General features: G+C 33.6%; 1 protein-coding gene across 1 annotated transcript in view; it reads left to right on the top strand.

Moving 5' to 3' along the window:
• The window catches only part of Dhc1 (dynein axonemal heavy chain 1), a 283979-nt gene that overhangs the window by 50680 nt on the left and 212002 nt on the right, over nucleotides 1-21297 (top strand). The window contains exons 7-13 of the mRNA XM_072529291.1: nucleotides 3825-3932; nucleotides 4026-4350; nucleotides 6516-6739; nucleotides 8209-8356; nucleotides 15970-16151; nucleotides 16200-16406; nucleotides 19983-20171. Of these exons, the coding sequence (XP_072385392.1) occupies nucleotides 3825-3932; nucleotides 4026-4350; nucleotides 6516-6739; nucleotides 8209-8356; nucleotides 15970-16151; nucleotides 16200-16406; nucleotides 19983-20171 (1383 nt within the window). The remainder of the gene's footprint in view (nucleotides 1-3824; nucleotides 3933-4025; nucleotides 4351-6515; nucleotides 6740-8208; nucleotides 8357-15969; nucleotides 16152-16199; nucleotides 16407-19982; nucleotides 20172-21297) is intronic.

The following is a 21297-nucleotide window of genomic DNA, read 5'->3' as shown; positions in this document are numbered from 1 at the left end:
CGATTTGAAGTTATTGTAGTTCTTTTATTTGACACAATAATAATTTTATATTTTATGACTTTTAATATTTTGATACAAAGTCTTATTTAACGCAAAAAAATATTGTTTACTAAATTTATTAAATGGATTTTCTAACTAATCTACCATAGAAGTCTGAAGGGGCCAAACTGGCCCTGTATTAATTATTATCGTTTTCTCGGAATTTTGACGATTTCTTTGAACTTTCTGTCGGATAGATAAAATTATGTTTATGTACGTTTATTCCTAGAAGGTATTTTGTTACATACTGTTTGTTCCTTGAAAGTATTTTGTTTATTGAGCGGTTTATTAGGTTCTGCTGACTCTCGTTTCTAGAATATTGAAACATTCGTTCAATTGTAAAAATTCAAGACGACTGTAAAGATGTCTCGTCGTGGACTATCAGAGCTTGAATTTCTTGAAGAAATACGAAAAATACAAGAAGATGTTTCGGGAGGTGAATCTGAATTTGCAGAAAATAATGAGTCAGACGATGAACAATACGTACCACCACAAAATAATGATTCAAGTTGATGCTTCAGAGCAGTTAGAAAGTTTTAGTGTACAAGTCTCACCAATTTATGTAAACACTGCTTCTACTACTCAACAGCACAAGTCAGCTAATTTTATCGTGAATCCAAGTGCATCTAAGCCAAGTCACAAGAGAAAAAGAGGTCAACAAGGAAAAACTATTTCAATCGGAGACACCGAACAATCGAAAGACGGAACAAGGTGGAAAGTTATTGTGTGGTAAGTGCTTGGCATCTAATAATCAACGACAGCATGTTAGGTCATATAAAAGAATGCACTATTGCAGAAGCACATCGATGTTTGAAAAATGACACATGGACTATAACTTTGGAAGAACTGGAGGCTGCCCTTGCTATTATGTACGCAAGAGGAGTCTACGGCGACAAAAATTTCACAACCAACAGCTTGTGGTCAACAGTATGGGGTCCTCAGTTTTTTAGGCAAACTATGCCACGAGACAGATTTAAGGATATTATAAAATATCTCAGATTTGACATAAAGCAAACGAGATCTGAACGATTGAAAACCGACAAATTTGCTCTAGCCTCTGCGGTTTGGAATGGATTTATAGAAAATAGTGGTGCATGTTACAAACCGGGAATAAGCCTTACTGTAGACGAACAACTACTGCCTTCTAAAGCCAGGTGCCCGTTCACACAGTACATATCAACTAAGCCGGATAAGTTTGGCATAAAATTTTGGCTTTTGACATGCGTGGAATCAAAATATATTGTAAATGGTTACCCTTATACTGGCACTGATCATCTACGCAAGAAAGATACAAGTGTTGGTGAACATGTTGTTTTGCGGTTAATGGAAAATCAACTGGGAAAGGGCAAAAATGTTACGACAGATAACTACTTTACATCGTTAAAATTGGCCAAGGCATTGCAAAAAAAATCAACAAGTCTTGTGGGTACTTTGAATCGCAACAGAAAGGAAGTTCCTCTAAGCGTAAAGAGTAAAAATGGAGAATTATATATTACCCATATATTCCAGAGCGACGAAAAGATAACACTTACACTGCATACCAAGGAAAGAGTCACAAAAATGTGCTTTTGTTGAGCTCATTACATCAATCAGTGGATGTTGCTGTCGATGGAAAAAAACTTCCTCAAACAGTAAGTTTTTATAATAAAACAAAATACGGGGTTGATGTAGTCGACCAAATGGCGCGTCTTTATACTACAAAAGTTGCTTCAAGACGATGGCCAATGAACGTGTTTTATAACATTCTTGACTTGGGAGCAATAAATGCATGGATTATTTATAAAGAAGTTACTGGAAGTAAAATCAGTCGTCGTAAGTTTATTCTTCAGCTGTGTGAAGAATTACGGGCTCCATACCTTGCCTCCCGAAATCTGGTACTATACCCAGCACCACCGGATTTACCAACCACCAGCACTGTTACTAGCCAAAACAGAAAAAAATTCCAGTTAAAAATGTTTTGTAAAGGAAATCATACTTCCAATGAGTGCCACGGCTGTAACAAAGCAATGTGTGGCAAATGCCAAAAACTGCAAACTGTATGGTGTTCCAAATGTTTAAAATGAAACTAAAAAATTAAATCAAATTCTATCGTCAAGAGTTTATATAATTTCTTAAAACTGTTTATTTTTATTTTTTGTTTATTCCCAAATAAATAGTTAATTCTTCTTCTTCTTCTTAAAGTGCCTATCCGTTCCGGATGTTGGCGATCATCACGGCTATCTTTACTTTATTTATTGCAGCGCGGAACAGTTCAGTGGTAGTCGTGTTATACCACTTTCGTAAATTTTGAAGCCAGGAAATGCGTCTTCTTCCCGGTCTTCTCTTACCATTTACTTTTCCTTGGAGAATCAGCTGGAGAAGGCCGTAACGTTCTGGATTTCTCATTACATGTCCTAGATATTCCAACTTTTTAGTTTTGACGGTCATGAGAATTTGACATTCTTTCCCCATTCTACGCAGGACCTCCACATTAGTAACTCTGTCAACCCAGGATATACGTAAGATGCGCCTATAACACCACATTTCGAAAGCTTCGAGCCGATTCATAGATGCAACAGTCAGTGTCCATGCTTCCATTCCGTAGAGCAGAACTGTGAATATGTAGCAGTTCAATAGACGGCATTTTGTTTTTAATGATATGTCTCGACTGTTGAAAATAGTTCTCATTCTAACGAATGCTGCTTTTGCTTTTATTATTCGCTGTTTAATTTCTGTTGAGTGGTCCCATTGGCTATTTAAATTGGTGCCTAGATATGTATATTGCTCGACTCTTTCGATATTCTGTTGGTTGATTGTAAGTTGAGCGTTTAGTATTGGTTTTTTACTAATTGTCATAAATTTGGTTTTCTTTATGTTAAGAGCTAGTCCGTATCTGTTGCTGACTTCTGTTATGCGATTTGTTAATTCTAAACTTGGTTTTTATTGATTTAATAACTTGGGGCCAAAATGATCCCTTCGGGGATCTTTTAGGGTAGGATACCTACCTTTCTAGGTAGGTATGCTAAGCCCGACTTTCTAGTGCTAAACCTTCTAAACTAGTTAAACTTTCAGAATGTAATGTTTGTATATAAATAAAGTAAATTGTCAATGAACAACGAATAGTTTCAATCAGAATGGTTTTGGCGGGAGTGCGTTTGTTACTTTCTGTGTCAGAAAAAATACGGACGGACTTTATTTTGGTCATAACTTACCTTAATTTTTATGCAAATTACTTTTATTAATAGTCATTTTAAAGTTTTTTTTTAAGATTTTTAAAACAATTTTCATAAGTTTGTCATGAAAGACTGTTCTGTTTTATTTTAATAAAAAACATAACTTTACACAACGAAGAACTCTACAAAACGGACAATTATTTCCCCGTTGGTGTCCGTTATAGAGAAGTTTTACTGTATCTTTAGTCTCATATTTTGTGGAAATTACCTTAATAAAAAAATTCCATCAAAAAGATCTAAAAATTCCATCAAATACAAGATATTGCATTTAAAAACGATGAATATGGCGTCATTACATTGGTGTATATCACAAATTGTGAATTAATTGTAAACAATTAAATTTAGAAATCAACGTGTTTTAGCTTTTCTTGAAAATATTTGTATTTTAGAAAAAAATTATTGTAATCCATAATTTACAGATAAATATACACAAAGTATATTTTAAAGTATATTTTCTTTTCCGTAAATCATTAGAAAAGATCTTCGTAAGTCCTCTACTTTAGGAGGCTATGTCAATATTAGCCATATATCTTAAATTTTAAGGTTTTATTTTAATAAATTTTCTCTTTCAAGGTTAAAATGAGAAGTTCAATAATGGGACTTCTGCAAACAGTTCGATTGATTCATAGTGTCTCTCAGTTTTACAACACATCTGAACGAACATCAGCTTTAATGGTAAAGGTAAGGGATGTTTAATTAATCATAAATTTCTCAGCTAAATAAAATATAAAATCCATTTATTTGCCATTTTTAAAATAAAATTTTTGTTTTTAGATTACGAATCAAATGATAGAGACATGCAAAGATTATATAACTTGCAGAGGCCAAGAGAGCATATGGTCGCAAGAACGACCCCATATGAAAGAAAAACTAACCCAGTGCATTATTTTGAATCGCGTTTATAGAAAAACTTATAATATTGTTAAAGCTCAGCCCTTCTTACCAGGACAACATCAGTTTAATTTTTCCGAAAACTACGTATTTGGAAAGTTCGATGCATTTTGTAGACGTCTGATGAAAATCATAGCTATGTTCGATCTTATCGATGACTATAGTGGGCTCTTTCAACGGCGGATGGAAGGCTTGTTGCTTGGAGATGGTAAGATCGTCTTTTTTCGTTCTTGATACATATTTAAAAATATTGTTCAAGAGAAAATAATTAACAGTTTTTCGTTCTGTGATAACTCCAACCTTGCAGAAACATTTTGTGACACTATAGTATTATTTGATATATTTGAATCTCATCAAATAGTGTCAGGCTGCAAATAAACTCGAAGACTAAAAGACGGGCATCTGAACCATGTTTTGCACTACTACTACACTAAACAGGGGTTTAAAGTTTGAGTGCCAATAATTTTGTTTTATTTGTTTTACTACATATAAAGGGATTTTTGAAAAAAATAAATTTTGGTGTATTTGTGAGAGCGTTAGGTAGCCTCTAATGAAATGTAACGCAGTCTTTTAAATTCAACCCTTATTTTGCGTTGTGCCACTATTGCACATCAACATTTTGCCTTTCAATACTAATTAAGGCAAAGACAAAACTGGCATTTTTTTGTTATTACTATCAACTGAACTAATGGTTTAATAAAGATTACTACAAGTTACTTAAACGAGAAAATGTGTCTATTAACATCTATAAGAAGAACGCAATAAAAAAATGTATATATTAAAAATAATAAGAACAGTTATGATTAACAATGCTTTAAATGTCGGTATAAATCAGCGTGAATTGGTGGAACACTCTTGTCTTCACAAAGGCTAGTAAGGTCTTTTTTTTTCAGTTATTGGCAGGCTAATAGTGTAAGTCTTTTCTAGTTCTATAATATTCATGCTTTCTAAATCTTTTCTTCTTTTTTTCTTGGTGGTATCAACTAATCTGTACTCCTCTTGTGGAAATAAAGTTTTAAAATATTAGTACCTAGTACAAAAGTACCAGAGCTTTTTTTTACATGAATTTCACAAAAATGTCGTTGAAATGAAAACTATTTCCTTTGACTGTTTAATAATATTTAATCTGTTACAGCATGCTTACGTTGATAACTGATGTAGAATAGCCTTTATAATTACTCTTGTTTTTGTTAGAATTATTAATACTAAAAGAACTTTATCAAACCATAGGTAAATCTAAAATTACCGTCTACAATTTAGAATAAAGTTAAATTAAAAACTACAGAAATAAAGATTTGCTAACTATCACCTAAAATGCCCTAAAATAGATGATCCTCTCTTTGCGAACCGGTTGACGTAAACTAGAATGGGTTTATTTTTTGTTTAAACCGGTATCATGTAAATAAATGTAAATAAATAGATGTATTGAGATACGTTACTTATGTACGAGAGTATCTCGTACTCGAGATACTCTCGAGCATGAGTTACTTACGTTACTCATGCTCGAGATACGATTAATTCACTTCTTTTCTGATAACCCTTTGGACCTGACATTTTTAAAACAATAAATTTATCCTTGTTATTTAATGTGACACAACTCCAAAATTCTCATTGATACAGTTTGACAATATCTAAAATTGTCTGCTATAGTGGCACAACTTAAAAGTGCCGGTATTGCATAGAAACTTGATATCGACACGGTTCAACTTCCACTGCACAACTAAAAAGGGCAAGTACTGCAAGAAATAATCATATAATGTATCTCAACAGATAACATGTCATAACGACACTAATGACGCTTAGGAAACATTTTTGCTATTAATATTGTACCAGTTTTGCGGGTCATATATAAGGCTTTTTTAAGTCCTCTGGAGATGTTGGCGAAGAACTAAATATTGTGATTTTTTGCCATATTGTCAATTCCTTATTTTATGAGTAGCCATCTGCTAATTATTACTTATATTATAATTGTTAATGTTACGGGTAATTCGGATATAATTTACAGAAATGAGTTAAATATTACCACTCATTGGTTTTTGGGGTCACCTAAAATGAACATCGTAACGGGGATGGTCTCCGAGGGACCTGATGCATCTAGGACTCGTCTTTTGGGGTCGCTGAACACTAATATCATGTCGGCCCTAGTGTGCGAGACAAACTGTTTTTTGTAATGAAAACTAAATAGATCCACACACTTCATACAATATTATTTTGTATACACTTATTAAATAATAATTTTATTAATATTTCAAAAACACTGGTTTAGATATCTCAACCAATTTAAATCCTCGAGTATGTCAACGAGAAGACATCTGAGGGTTTAAATGGGTTAATTTAAATTAAAATTCCTAAAAAACTATCTTTCGATTTAAGCTCTTGAAGAAGCTATTCAAAAATTTGGAGAAATAAAACAAATTGTCATGAACAAAACATATGATTACTTGGATCATAGAAACGGAGAATTTGAAACTGATTTCAAGAATTTTCTCTTAAATACAGAACAACTTAGACAGACTATAGCCGAGTCAATAGAGAGAAATTTCGATAGTGTATGGGAAACGCCACAGGGAATTAGGTTCTTAACAAGGTTTGAAAAGGTACGATAAAATAATTTTTTTTAACAATAAAATTATATTTTATTTTTAGTACAATATTTTGCTTTCTTAAAAAAAACTTTATAAAGTGTGATAAGCGATACTAATTTGCCTGAACGTCATTTGATTGGATTTTTAGGTTTATTTTGGCAAATACTGCACTGCCATATTGTCTAAGTGGCTTTTCATCCACTAACCTCATGCTACGCACTCTTTCTCTTTTCTGTGTGCTAGCTCTATGGATCTCATCTAAACAGAGGACAGCTCATTTATATTTTTGGTATAAGTCTTGTAATAGTTCTTGTTTTTCTGTGGATAGACTCTCGATATAAATAGAGATAATTGTCATTTTTGGTCCTGAGGAGAATCTGTGGTGATTCGCTGGTTTGCTTTTAGCGGATGCTTTTGTAATAAAAGGGTTTGCCAGTTGTTAAAACACATTCTTCGAAGAGACTCTATTCGTGTCCCCCAAAATTGATGTCCTTGTCTCTATGCCGTATAACAATTTAGACCGCACATAGCATTAAACCGTCCTGTAGTGGAGATTGAATGATGAGTGGGGGTTCCACTGGTCATTCACTATCATTCTTAGTATTTGGATGTTCTCATAGAGCATTATTTATTTGCAGTTGTGCTCTTAAAAGTCCGTTTTTTCTTATTGCCATGCATTTAGTTTTTACCCCATTTATGATCATGCCACATGTTTTTCCTACATTATTTATTTCATTTAGTAGCAACTGCATATCATGTTCGTTATCTGTGATTATTCCGGTGTCGTCAGCGTAACGAATGTTTTTTATCGGTTTTGACCACATTCAACATCTGTCGTCAAGTACCTCTGCAAAAAGATTATCCGCATAGAGGTTGAACAGAATGGAAGACAAAATACACCCCTCTCGTACTCGTCTTAAAATTTCAAGTTCCTCTGCGTTGGTTGACTTGTTCGGCATCACTCGTACTTTTTGTTTCCAATAAATATTTTGGATAACTCTTTTTTGTCTTTTTTTTGTCAATGTTAGTATTATATGCGCTTTTTAGTAATCAAGGAATGTGATGAATTATTATACAAGGATTATTATATAATCGAGGGACCAATATAAGTCTTGCATATTCTAACCGTACTGTCTTGTCTCATCTATCAATTTTTATGCTGGCCAAGTCGCTGGGTTCTTGATAAGACATTTTAAACCTATTGCAGAATCAACAATTGCAAAGTGACTACTATGTTTACTACTTACTTACTAGTTTTTTTTGTTGACCACGGATTTATATCTCATTGACTCTTTAGCTATGATAGTGCATATTCTGTATCCCCGATTGTATATCAAGTTGTCTCTACAGACCATCCCATGAAACGACTGCTTGAGACTGAGGGCTATTTTTAATATTTTTTCTGACATGTTTCGGTAATTTTGTCCTAATTTTCCGATATTCAAACTGTGGAACTTTTCTATAATTCTTTTTGCTTTCAGGTCAGCGAAAAGATTCCGTTGGCAAAAATGGAAGAGAAGTATGAAAGAATATTAAGATATTGTGAGAAGGAAGTGGAACGGATAGTAAAAATGTATAAAAAACAAAAGGACGATCCACCTGTACCTCGTTTGTTTCCTCCTATTGCAGGTAAACTGAAATGTATTATACATAGTGGGTTTTAAGACCACTTAATTGTCTTGGAAACAACTTGCACGATGTATATGCATTTTGGTTTTTATTTTTCATTTACATTGTTTATCATTTTGAACGTCTTAAAAAATGCTAAATATTCTTCATGTAATATTTGTTATATTAAAATGCTATAATTTTGGATTTATAGCAATTAATATTATATAGGGTAGCGGGTAGATACTTCTCTGCGATCCCGGCAGGGGATAGATCTACTTCAGCAAAAACGTACCTGCCCACGCGAGCTTATGGATTACCCCAGGCAAACCAGTATTAAAAATAAAATAGATTATATCATAATTAAAAGAAAAAAAAAATAATCAAATACATCGAAGTGCTCAACAAATTTTTAAGCCGAAATACCAAAGAGCTAATAGGTAAAAGAAGACAGCTGACGGAAAAATGAAGAAATTAAATAAAGTTATCCACCGATAAATCCGAAAAAACGTAAGAGAAAACAATACAAGAGAAATAACTAAAATATTTCAAGAAAACAAAAGTTTAAAAGGTCTTGAGTACTAGACAAATATTCAAGGAACTTGATATCTCGCAAAAATACATTATAAGAATTTTACGTGATGATAATTTTTCTTTTTTCTTGATCTTCAATTTTCAAGAATTGCAAAATGATGAGTCAGTTAAAACTTTATTTAAACTCGGTTCGCTATTCCCAGACCGAATTGTCTAGTGAATTTAGTAATTATTTTTTGGCGAAGTTAGTTACTTTTTGACAGACTCAAAGTGGCTGGAAATTACTATACAACCAAGCACACGTACTCATAGCCAATATTAATAGTAAACAAACTAAATAGTAAATAAAATAGAACTTTACGAATTACCGACAATCAATATTTATTTATCTGCACCATATAATAAATAGTTATGTTAAATTATAACAACTAAAATATATTTTTTAAATATATAGGGTTTGGCCTACTACCCAAAATTTGATGGGTTTAGTATACACTTCCACTATTTAGAATAATTCTTCTTTTTTTAAAGAAAGAAGTCTGAAATAGTAGGATACTTAAATATTAATACTGAGAAGTAGGAATTGTTGTGTTGTAGGTTTCCGACAATGAATCTGTCAAAATATGCCTGAGCTAAGCGAATGGAGTATGATATAAAAACAGTGATGATAGTGTGATATTATTCCGAATATATTAAAATTTTTAAATAATGTTAGTCATATTTTTACATTTACATTACTATCAAAAGAAATGGAACATGATATTACTGTCTACATAAGGAAATATGGCGCTTCATAAAAAGTCAATGAACGGAGGTAAAGGAACTAATAGAGTCAAAACACATAGAAAAGGATACCTGGATTGACTACTTAAAAAAGCTCCATGCATAGGAAGAACAAACGACGCTAGAACCGGAAACACCAGAAATTACTACAAATCAAGAACTTAATACAAATGTACAGGAAGTTCGGAAAATACTTGAAAACCTGGAGAACAAAAAAGCAGCAGGTAAAGACGGGATACCAAACAAATTACTGAAATATTGTGGAGCAGCAATGACAGAACAATTAACAACATTAATTAATAAAATTATAAATCACAATAAACTACCGGAATATTGAGGAATGGGAGAACTGATTCTAGTATTATAAAAAGCCAGATAAAAAACAGCCAAAAAACTACAGAAGTATAAACTTGTTAAATACTACGCTAAAACTTACAACTAAAATATTACAAGAGCTAATAAATCAAAGGATAGGTTTTGCAGATAAACAACAGGGTTTTCGTAGTGGAAGATCGGGTACCGATGCAATATTCGTTATAAAGCATATAACTGAGAAATCACTAGAGTATAATAGACCAGCATTTATGTGTCTGATTGACCTAAAAAAAGCAGAGTAATACTCAAAGATGTAATCCATCTTAGAATGCGAAACAAAGAAATTAAAATACTCCGTTCTGCAGACGCCGCAATATTGATAGCCCAAGATGAAGATCATCTGCAAAGACACAGATTTAACATAAGAGCAAAGGAAGAATTTATTTTGACAATCTAATCTCAGAAAACTAAAACAATAGTAGTCAGAAAAGAACCAACCAGAAATAAAATAGAAATTGATGGCATCAGTATTGAACAAGTAATGGAAATAAAATACCTGGGACCTACACTGTCTAGCTATGGAGACTTGAACAAAGAAGTGAAAGATCAAGTTCAAAAAACAATTAGACTGGTAGGATGCCTTAATAACACTATATGGCGAAACAGACACATTAACACAGATGAAGTGAAGAATTTATAAAACCAGTGTAAGACCAATAATGACAGAAACAAGACCCGACACAGCCACAATGCAAAGTCTACTGGAAACTCTAGAGATGACAGTACTGAGAAAAATTACAGGGAATACGCTGAGAAATCAAAAGAGAAGTGAAGACATTAAAAGAGAATGTAACGTACAGTGTATAAATGAATGGACACAAAATAGAAAAAAAGAATGGAATACCCACATAAGCAGAATGGAGGAGACCCGTGTCGTCAAAATAGCAAGAAATAAGTCACCAATCGGCAAAAGAAGTATCGGACGACCGCGCAAAAGATGAAGTGACAACCTTCCATAGAGGTATTAATCCGCCAATAAACACACAGAATTGCTTATAAATAGGAAGAAGAAAAGAAAAAAAGGGTATTTTCACATTTTTCATTGTGTAAATGGAATTATTTTCAATCAAGAATCGGCGACGTTCTAACTGGGTAAAGTTTAGTAAATACATGACTTTAACAAACACCTCGGTTTTGCATAGTTGCAAGTTACCCAATGTAATCCGCTCTGTCCTTACTTACATATACACAATACTGTTTGATCAAGTCGTCATGCAAGGATAAATATAAAAACGATAAACAATGAATTGAGAGTTAAGTTGTAAAGTTCAACTGTAGAGTTCGATCCTTAAATTGAGCTAATGAGTAGTGCCGATAAGTTTGAGGTCAAGGTATAATTCACTTCGATTTTAATCAAGTACTATTTTAATTGTTAACAATTAGTATGTAAAAGTGTTAACCATTTGTCTTATAAATAAAGATGAAGGGCTGCTAAAGTAACCTTTATTATATGGCGATCCTGTCCAAGCTTTATGTATTACAAGACAACATTTTTATATTATAGTATGGCTTTATGAGAAAACATAAATCAAATGCCCAAATTCAACCAAATGTGCAAGAAAACTATTGTTACCGTTTCCATCTTCATATTTAAATGAATGTAAATTTAGTACTATAAATGATTTACTGGTAAGAAAAAATCGGCTGGATTATAACACAAAGTAAAGACTTGAGACTGAAGCTAACCAAATTGGAAACTAATATAAAATCTCTTTGCAGCAAGCATCAAGCGCAAGGATATCATTAATTTAAAATAATAAATTTAGTTGGGCTTCTTAGGCCCAACAAATATGGGTTATGACCCAACAATTGTGTTAAATATCGTACAAAACTACAAAAAGCACGGTATGGAACTAACATTTTGTTAATGCTAATACATTCACCTGGGCAGAAATTTTTCTGACAGTTGTCTGTGAATTTGTCTATAATTTCTAGCACTGCCACTAATTTATCTGTCTACTTCCGTTCTTCACGACTTGTTTTGTCGTCGAACCTAAGTGCTCCAAGGAGAAACAGAAAACGTTTATATCCCATACATGCCGAAAAGGTTTGGATTCCTGTGCCATCAGTTGCCCACATTTCTCTAAAATCAGTATGGCTTAACTTTTTTACAACAACAATGAAGATAATTCCAAGAAGTGCAAGTTGTTAATTTTACATCTCTGTCCCTTGTGTAACCTCCTTCAATTGTTGTAATAAAAATATTTGTATACGATGTTACACTTTCTATCATTTCTTTGGAAAAAATTGAAAAAATCCACTTAGCTCATCTTTACCGCTTTCTGCATCGACTAGAGGTAGCGGAAAAATTAGCAGATCATCTGCTATCGGACTTGTATACTCGACAGCTGAATATGCTTCCCCAGTATGGCTCAATAGCAAACACGAAGATTATTGACACCCAATTAAACCAGACAATGCGAATGATTTCAGGTACAATTAGACCAACACCCAACTATTGGCTTCCCATCCTGAGTCACATTCCATCGCCGAAACTACGAAGAAGTCACTCCCTTCTCAGAGAATATCGAAAAATCCAGTCTAACCATCAACTACCCATCCACCATGATAGGCATGATATCGAAATGAACAGACTGCGCTCCAGATATCCTGTCATGTTAAGGGCCACCTCCTTACATCAGGAACATTTCGACATCACCAACGCTTGGAGAAGACAATGGGAGCGTGACTCACCACAGGAAGCACAGCAAATGGCCTGTATCGAACAGAAACCGCCAGGCTTTGAACTGACCCGGAGTACATGGACAACGCTAACCAGAATAAGAACAAGAAGCGGTAGATGTGCTGACAGCTTACATAAATGGGGAAAAGCCCTTACTCCGGAGTGTGACTGTGGTGCGCAACGACAGACCGTCCGTCACATTGTTGAAGAATGCCCCCGAAGGCGGTTCCCTGGAGTTTTTGACGAGTTCCTGAATGCGACCGAAAATGTTTTAGACTATATTAATGCATTAGATGTTCGTTTGTAATACTCCATGTAATGTTTTATATTGCTTTTTAAATATGTGTTCTTATTGTATGCCATACGATAAATAAATAAATAAATAAGCGGAAAAATTTTCACTAGATTTTTTGAGGGACTTTTGGCAAATTAACTTACAATAGAATGTTTATTCCACTACATATTTTCGTCGCGACTTGTAAACGTAGGTACTTTTCTTCTTCTGCGTTCATTTGATGATCACATACTCTTTGAAATACTTCTTTATCACCTTTCTGCTCTGAAGTGGAATTATAGTCACTGTATTCATGGATCAATACCACCCATGTCCTTATGATTAGATTTTTCCCTTATTTTTCCGGCTATCTCCTCTAACTCATCGCTAGTTAGTTTTTTCCTATAATTCTATGGTACGTTAGACCTAAAATAAATAATAACAGCATAATAAACTATAATTTTATTAATTATTTGCTCCGATAACCAAAAAATTCTTGTTACTTACATAGTCGCTTGGCGTACTTTATGCACCACTTAGTAACACGCATTAACAATGTCGTCAATTCTAGTGTTAAAATTGTAAATTTGTAGCAAGGAAGATTTACACAAACTCTAACGTAAAAGAATGTCTGGTAGGAGGATACAGAAGCGGCCTTGCCTATTTATTATCTGGATGTAAGTTATGACGTTTTAAATAAGAGTGGTGTACTTTTTACATCTTAGCGACCACTTAAGGGTTAACGATTCTGTGAAGCAATATTATAATTGTTAAGCCGGGCGTGTTGCAAGACAATCTGATAATAGATGGGTTAGTGCAGTTACAAAGTGGTCAAGAAAAACCAAAAGATCAAAGCAAACCTCACAAAATATTACTGGATATTATCCAAACTAGAAGAGAATGAAAACAACATCTTCTTCTTCTTCTGGTTCCTATCCGTTTCGGATGTTGGAAATCATATTGGCAATCATGACCTTGCTCGCTGCAGCTCGAAACAGCTCCGTTGAGGTTTTCTTAAACCATGTTCTTAAATTCCGCAGCCATGATATTCTCCTTCTACCGGGTCCTCGCTTACCTTTGACTTTACCTTGCAATATAGACTGCAGCAGGGAGTAACGGTGCTGAATTCTCATAACGTATCCCATATATTGCAATTTTATGCGTTTGATCGTAAACACAATCTCTGGTTCCTTCTTCATTTTTTCTAGAACTTCCTTGTTCGTGATCCTTGCTGTCCATGATATTCTCAGCATTCTTCTATAAAGCCACATCTCAAATGCTTCAAGTCCAAAAGCTGTGAGCGTCCATGCCTCCGCCCCGTACAACAACACAGAGAAAACATAGCATCTCAAATGTCTCATTTTTGTATCTAGGGATATGTTGTGACTTTTGAAGATGGCGCTCATTTTGTTAAAGACCATTCTTGCCTTTCGTATGCGGCACCTTATTTCCTGTACATTGCTCCACTGTTCGTTTATAATAGTTCTAAGGTATCAATACTGTTTTACTCGCTCTATCTGCGTCCCATTAATGTATAGATGAGCCCCATTTATATTCTCCTTACTGATAATCATTTGTTTCGTTTTGTGGGTATTATAGTTTAGTCCGTACTGTTGACTGTACTCGTTTATTCTGTCCATTAGCCTCTGAAGTCCCTATAAACTATCTGCTATCACCATGGTGTCGTCGGCATATCTAACATTGTTTACTCTTTCACCATTTAGAAGGATACCTTCGTCTATTCCGTAAAGAGCCTCGTTAAAAATTTTCTCTGAGTACATATTAAATATCAACGGCGATAGGATACATCCCTGTCTAACTCCACGTAGTATTTTTATGTGATTTGTTTCTTCTCCGTTAATTTTCATGTATGCGGTCTGATTCCAGTATAGTTCTGAAATTATTCTGAGGTCTTTGTCATCCAGGTCTGCTTCTTTTAAAATGTTTATCATCTTTTGATGTTGAACTCTGTCAAATGCCTTTTCATAGTCGATCAAGCACGCGTATACGTTGCAGTTAACGTCCCTGCATCTTTGAATCAGTACCTGTACTCCGAAAAGTACCTCTCTGGTACCCACTGCGTTAATAAAGCCGAACTGTCTGTCCGATATTCGTTCCTCGCACTTCTTATAAATTCTTCCATGGATGACTCTAAGAAACAGTTTCAACATGTGGCTCATTGGGCTGATTGTTCGATATTCTTCGCACTTTTTAGCCCCCTGTTTTTTAGGTATCGCTATGAATTCTGATTCTAGCCATTTATCAGGGATGATTCCTGTATTGTATATTTTATTGAAGACAGCCGTGATCCAATTGATTCCTTCTTCCTCCAAGAGTTTTAAAAATTCAGCTTCGATATTATCAGGCCGTACAGCTTTCCTGCTTTTCATCCGTTTTATTGCTTCTTCTACCTCGGATTTAAGTATGTCCGGGCCCGTCATTCTCTCTGAAAATGGATGCCTATAATCCGTTCTTTGATCTTGAAAAAGTGTCTCCAAATATATTCTCCATTTGTCTTTCATCTCTTGGGTGTCAATGATTAATTTTCCATTGGTGTCTATGAGTTTCATTTGTGTTCGCTTTTTAAAAGTACCCGTTATTTCTTTTACCTTTTTGTGTACATTAAAATTGTCATGCTTGGCTTGTAGTCTTTCTATTTTTTTACATTTCTCTCAAATAGAATAAAAAAATAAACTAAAGAAGTAAAGTAAGGAAAACAACATACGCAAAGCATATGACGGAGATCTATTAAAAAAATTGGGTAAGGCATATTTCCAGAATTGGATGAATATGGGTTGAGAAAGAAGAAGATTGCATAACTTACTTATTCTTTAAATATGCCACATATTTAATAATATATAATTATACTTTTTTATAAAATCAAATCTGATCGCTGCCGACAAATATACTTATTTTCATTCATTTAATACTTTTATCTCAACTAATTGACCGTAAATTTAACTGAATGTCAATATTGACTTGTAGGAAGAATAAAATGGGCCAGATCATTAGTTTCACATTTAGAAGAGTTGTTATCTAGTGTCACCACTCACCATATTCTAAAAAATCTCCCAGCTACAGTAGAATTATCTAAGAAACACAAAACCGCTGAAGCTATGCTAAAAATCTACGAAGCTGATATGGTGGCTTTGTGGATGAATCAACATGTAAGTAAATATAACAGTTAGTTACAATGTTAAACAAATATTTTATAGGTTTCTGAAGTTGATCCATGTTTACTGCGAAATTTGTTATCCATATGCCAAGAACAACAGAAGTTGAAGGTTAATCTTCACCAGGCTATTCCACTTTTAATAAGAGAATCAGATCTGATGATAAAAATGAAACTACCAGTGCCTATGGTTGCTTTAACCTTGTATGCAAAACAGGAGCATTTCAGTTTGGTTCAAGATTCTTTACAGGTAAATAACCTTTTTAAATTTAAAAATTATTCTCTCCTCTTTTTTTCTTGCAATATTCAATCAGAAGACCAATAATGAATTTTATAAAGAATTCAGGACGAACCAACTCATATTCGTTCAACATTTTTCATGATATTCTGTTTTATGTAGAATAATAATGGTCTTAATACAACCATTTTAAAAACCCTCGCCTGTAACATGAAAGGTATCATTCTAACTTGATCTATGATAATTTCTTGTTATTTACACTGTAAAAATGGTACACTTATTGAATTGAGAATAACACTGGAGCATCTGATAAGTTATATTATTTTTACTTAAACAAATGCATTGTTCCATCCAGGTTCATGTTTAAGCGATAGTTCAGACAAGGTGTATGTACTTTTTGGACTACTCTTTAAAGATCATTAATATTCTCCGCTTATAACATCTTTTGTACCGTTGCTGAAAAAACAGAAACCCCTGCAGCGATCATATACTCATCAGTCGTATAAGCCATAGTCTTATCGTATTTTTCCAAATTATACAAAGAGATGTCTATGTGCGTTTCAGAACTTATGAAAAGGCTTTCAGTAAGCTATAACAAGCTAACTAACATAAATGAGTTAATAAACGAGACATACGTGCAATAAAAAAATTAATAATAATATTTAACAATTATACAAGTACGGAATGCGAAATGCGGAGTGACGCAGGGATGCATTCTGTCACCACTACTATTGAATCTATATTCTGATATTTTTTTTTAAAAAGCTTAAAAAGACCAAGCTTGTGGCATAAAAGTAAATGGACAACTAATCACTACTATTAGATATGCAGATGACACAGTAATTTTATGCAATAATTTGCAGAAATATCAGAGAAACTGGTCAAGAAATATTAGAAAACAAAAACATCGAGGAATGCTGAAAAAAGCTTAGAAATAACATAATTACCGCAGCAACAGAATCACTTGGAGAAAGAAAAGTAATGTATGTATGTGTGGAGAGGTTTGGCTTTGGAACACCCTATCGTTTAGAGAGAAAGTAAAGACAAAATGTAAAGAAAAGAAGAAAGCCTTTTTTAATACAGAACACAACAAACTCAACAGGCATACAACTACTATAAAAGAATTAAAAATGAAACAAATACTTTATTCAGACACCTAAAAAAGGAACACTGGCAGACCTTCTCAAAACAGATGGTACGCGACTTTTACGGAACACAAAAAGAAATATGGAGAATGATTAGTGGACAAAGAAAAAAGATGAAAAAAACTAATACAAACGAAACACATTCGGAAGGAAACATGGACAGACTACTTTCAATCCCTATTTGCTAAATATGACGATAATTAACTACCAAAACCAAAAGTGACATCAAACGAAAAATAAATATTGAGTAGGAAGAGGTAAAGGAAGCATTAAGAAAATTAAAAAAATAGAAAATCACCAGAAAAGGACAGAATAACAAATGAACTACCCAAAGTACGGAGGTCCCGATCTAGGTAGTGTGTAAAATTTTGAATAGTAGCTATTTTAAAATTTTAAACGCCGGTCGAAGCATGCGTAGTGTCTACACGTATTAGCCCGCCATGTGCTTGATTCTGCAAGGGCGAAAATGTATTTTTTTTTATTGATTATTAACCCAATGAAAATGAAAGTTTCTTCCATTTTTTTTAAAGGAAATTGTCAAAATAGGTTCAAACTTGCAGCTGTTAGAGAAATATGTGCCGTGTAAAAAGTTAAGAAGACTCAAAGTTAGGCTAAATCTTGGATTACTCGACTTAATATTTTTAATAACTTTTAAACTATAAACTTTTTATATACAACATATATAGCATTTTCAATGTATTTTAGCAGTACTTTACGATGGAACTAGTTGTAAATTAAAATATTTAAATTTGAAAACCTATTTATAATAAAATTATTTATAAAAATTGGTACCACTTGGCGAGATGGAGTACCTATGAATTCTTTTAGCCAAAAAATTTATATATAAAAGAAAATTTAACCCTGCGTTAGTGTACCTAGATAAACTAGCACAAGAGGTGTTCCGGGAAAAATTTCAGTGATCACACAACTTTAAATAAACTTAAACCCTAAGATTATACAAACTAAAGAAAAAAATGTTCGCCAAAATACATTAAAAAAAAAATAAAATAGTTATGACTCCTCAAAATTGTCGCAATTTGAACACGTCATTGCGTGTTCCAAACAAATTGGGGTATCACATCGCATGCATATGTAAAAAGTCTTCCTATCTTTATTTCTTGGACAAACAAAACATCTACTGCTTGTCCTACGTCGCTTAGGTCCCAACTGATGTACCTCTGGTTGCTGATTATCACGTAGTGGTCGACGCAAGGAAGGGTTTTGTCTTTGTTGGTTTCGAAACTCAGAAATCAGCTGCACACCCAGTTCTTTCAAAAAAATTCGTCTTTTTAATTTATCGTTTTTTGTATTTGTTTTATATATAACTTGAGCGTTCACTCCAGCTGTATTCAAAAACGAAAAAAATAGTGTCAAAGTCCAACGACGACTATTTTTTGGTACGCTGTAATTAGCAGATAGCTCATCCAATGTGTCTACACCGCCTTTAGTTGAATTGTAAAACTCGATAATTTCAGGTTATTTCTTTTCACCAGTTTCTTCAAAATTATAGTATCATCATGATGCAATGTAGAAAAGGGGATTACATTTTTTGACTTTTTGGCACATATGAGATAGCCGTTATATCTTCTTTGAAGGCAAATTTGGAACTGTGAATTTCTCTTCCTCGTGTGTTCAGAAGTGCTGTTGGAATTTGCCTTTTGTTCTTCCTAACTATCCCAACCGATTTAAGATGATGAGTCTGAAGTATATTGATCATGAGCGGATAATTGGTAAACCAGTTATCGAAAGTAATATTACGTTTAGTACCAGAAACTGGCCCAATCACTTCCTTCTTCAGCCTCCAGTTCTTCAGAATCCTCACTTGTGTGTGCTGTCTCTCCTTGAGCCCTTTGTTCCAATATGATTGTCTCTTGACTTTCTAATGCGGTTTATTCTTCCTCAGATTCACTATTAATGAACGATTTATCATCGTCAGAAATACTGCCAAACTCCGCCCATAAACGTTTTAACCTTTCCTGCTCTTGTTAGTAAGACATAATTATTCTATAATTCAGTATCGCTGAAAGAAAAATAAAAATCATAGTAAATCTCGAAAAAATATTAAAAACATGTATATTTACCTCTAGAACACAAAATAATCAAAAGTTACAACAGTAGTGTACCGGGGTATCACACACCCCAACCGTCTTTGAGCAACTCCTAATTCAAATTGAAATTGTATGTACATCTGGTAACAAGGTCATCGTGAGAAAACATATATAAACTACAGCTACTAGGTGCTAGAAGACGCTATTTCATCTACTTTCGATTTTATAGAAATAAAAGAAGTACCTGGGGTATGGTATACCCCAGAACACTAACCGAGGGTTAAGAGACAGTCAATATTATATCTAAAAATTTTTTGAAACTACACATTTTTGGTACTATACATTTGAAAATGTCTACATAAATAACATGTAAATAAAATGTATTTTTATTTTAGTTTCTGATCAACGATTTCTTAAAAGCTGTTAAAAGCGTAAAATTAGAGGTAAGACCTTTATTTCTACCCCACCTGATTAAGCTCACATACAACATCGAACCCGGATTGACGAAACTAAATTGGGTATCCGAAAACTGGCAGGAATTTGTGGATAAGGGAAATGCTGCTATAAGGAATTTTAAAGAATTGGTAAATATTTGTCACAGTTTTTTTACATTTAATTCAAATTTTTCTTTCGTATACAGTAAGGTCTCTAAGCGGATTATTTTCATGTGATTTGACAGTTGTGCGGTTTGTATTTCATCCAAAAATTTTGCGAAAAATTTCTTTTATTAACTATTATAATTAAGTATTAACTATTCATATCTCCAGCTGTCAGTAAAGTAAGCGTTTGCAATTCGGGGATTCCCTTGTTACACGATGTCCCTATTACATATTTGCGAGTCTCTTAGCGGTGCTTCGTTTTATAATAAGTTGTTTAAAACTTTGCTGATTCCAAGCTGTAGTATAATAAGCAGCACGGTTTTCGGATTGAAACGTTTCAGGTGAGTGTCGTAAAGTTTTATTTTTCATTAGAAGATGTTTTTGCCATCTCAATATCGTAATTGTAATTTTTTTTATTTCTTTTTTTAAGATTTTGTCTGGCAATGGAGAAAAAAAAAACATCAAAGACAATCAATTTCGTTAGAAATGAAAATTGCAATTTTAGATCATTTAGGAAAAGGAGAAGGATCTACGGCAATTGGAAAACATTTTAATCTAGGCGAATCAACCGTAAGAGCAATTAAGAAGAATGTTTCTATAAGAAAATCTATAATTTCTGGTAAAAAAATTAAGCGCCAAATTGTCATCTTACTCAAGGCATGTATTATTAGAAAGAACAGAAAGAACGTACCAGAAGGTAAAGAACCACTGTAAGTGGTTAATTAATCCAGGAAAAAGCTCTTTAATTTTATGAGTTAATGAAACAGTCAGAGCCACCAACTTTCACTTCCCAAGCTGGTAAAGAATTTTCAGCTAGCAAAGGATGGCTAACTGAGTTAATGCACTTCATAATATCAAGATTACAAAAGAGAGTACTACAGCAGATGAGGCATCAGCAACAATATTTCAACATGAGCTAGCGAAAATGATTGAAGGTGAGGACTATTGTACTAATCACTGTATGTGAAAAAATGTCTAACCGTATTTACATTGCAAAGGATGAAAAAACTGCAAGCAGACATAAAGCAAGTTAAGATCGAGCAACATTATTACTTTGTAGAAATTCATCAGGAGATCGGATGTTGAAACCGCTCTTAATATATAAATCTCT

The sequence above is a fragment of the Diabrotica undecimpunctata genome, chromosome 4 (assembly GCF_040954645.1).
Source record: "Diabrotica undecimpunctata isolate CICGRU chromosome 4, icDiaUnde3, whole genome shotgun sequence".
Classification (NCBI taxonomy): domain Eukaryota; kingdom Metazoa; phylum Arthropoda; class Insecta; order Coleoptera; family Chrysomelidae; genus Diabrotica; species Diabrotica undecimpunctata.
This window is presented reverse-complemented; position numbering and strand designations above follow the sequence as displayed.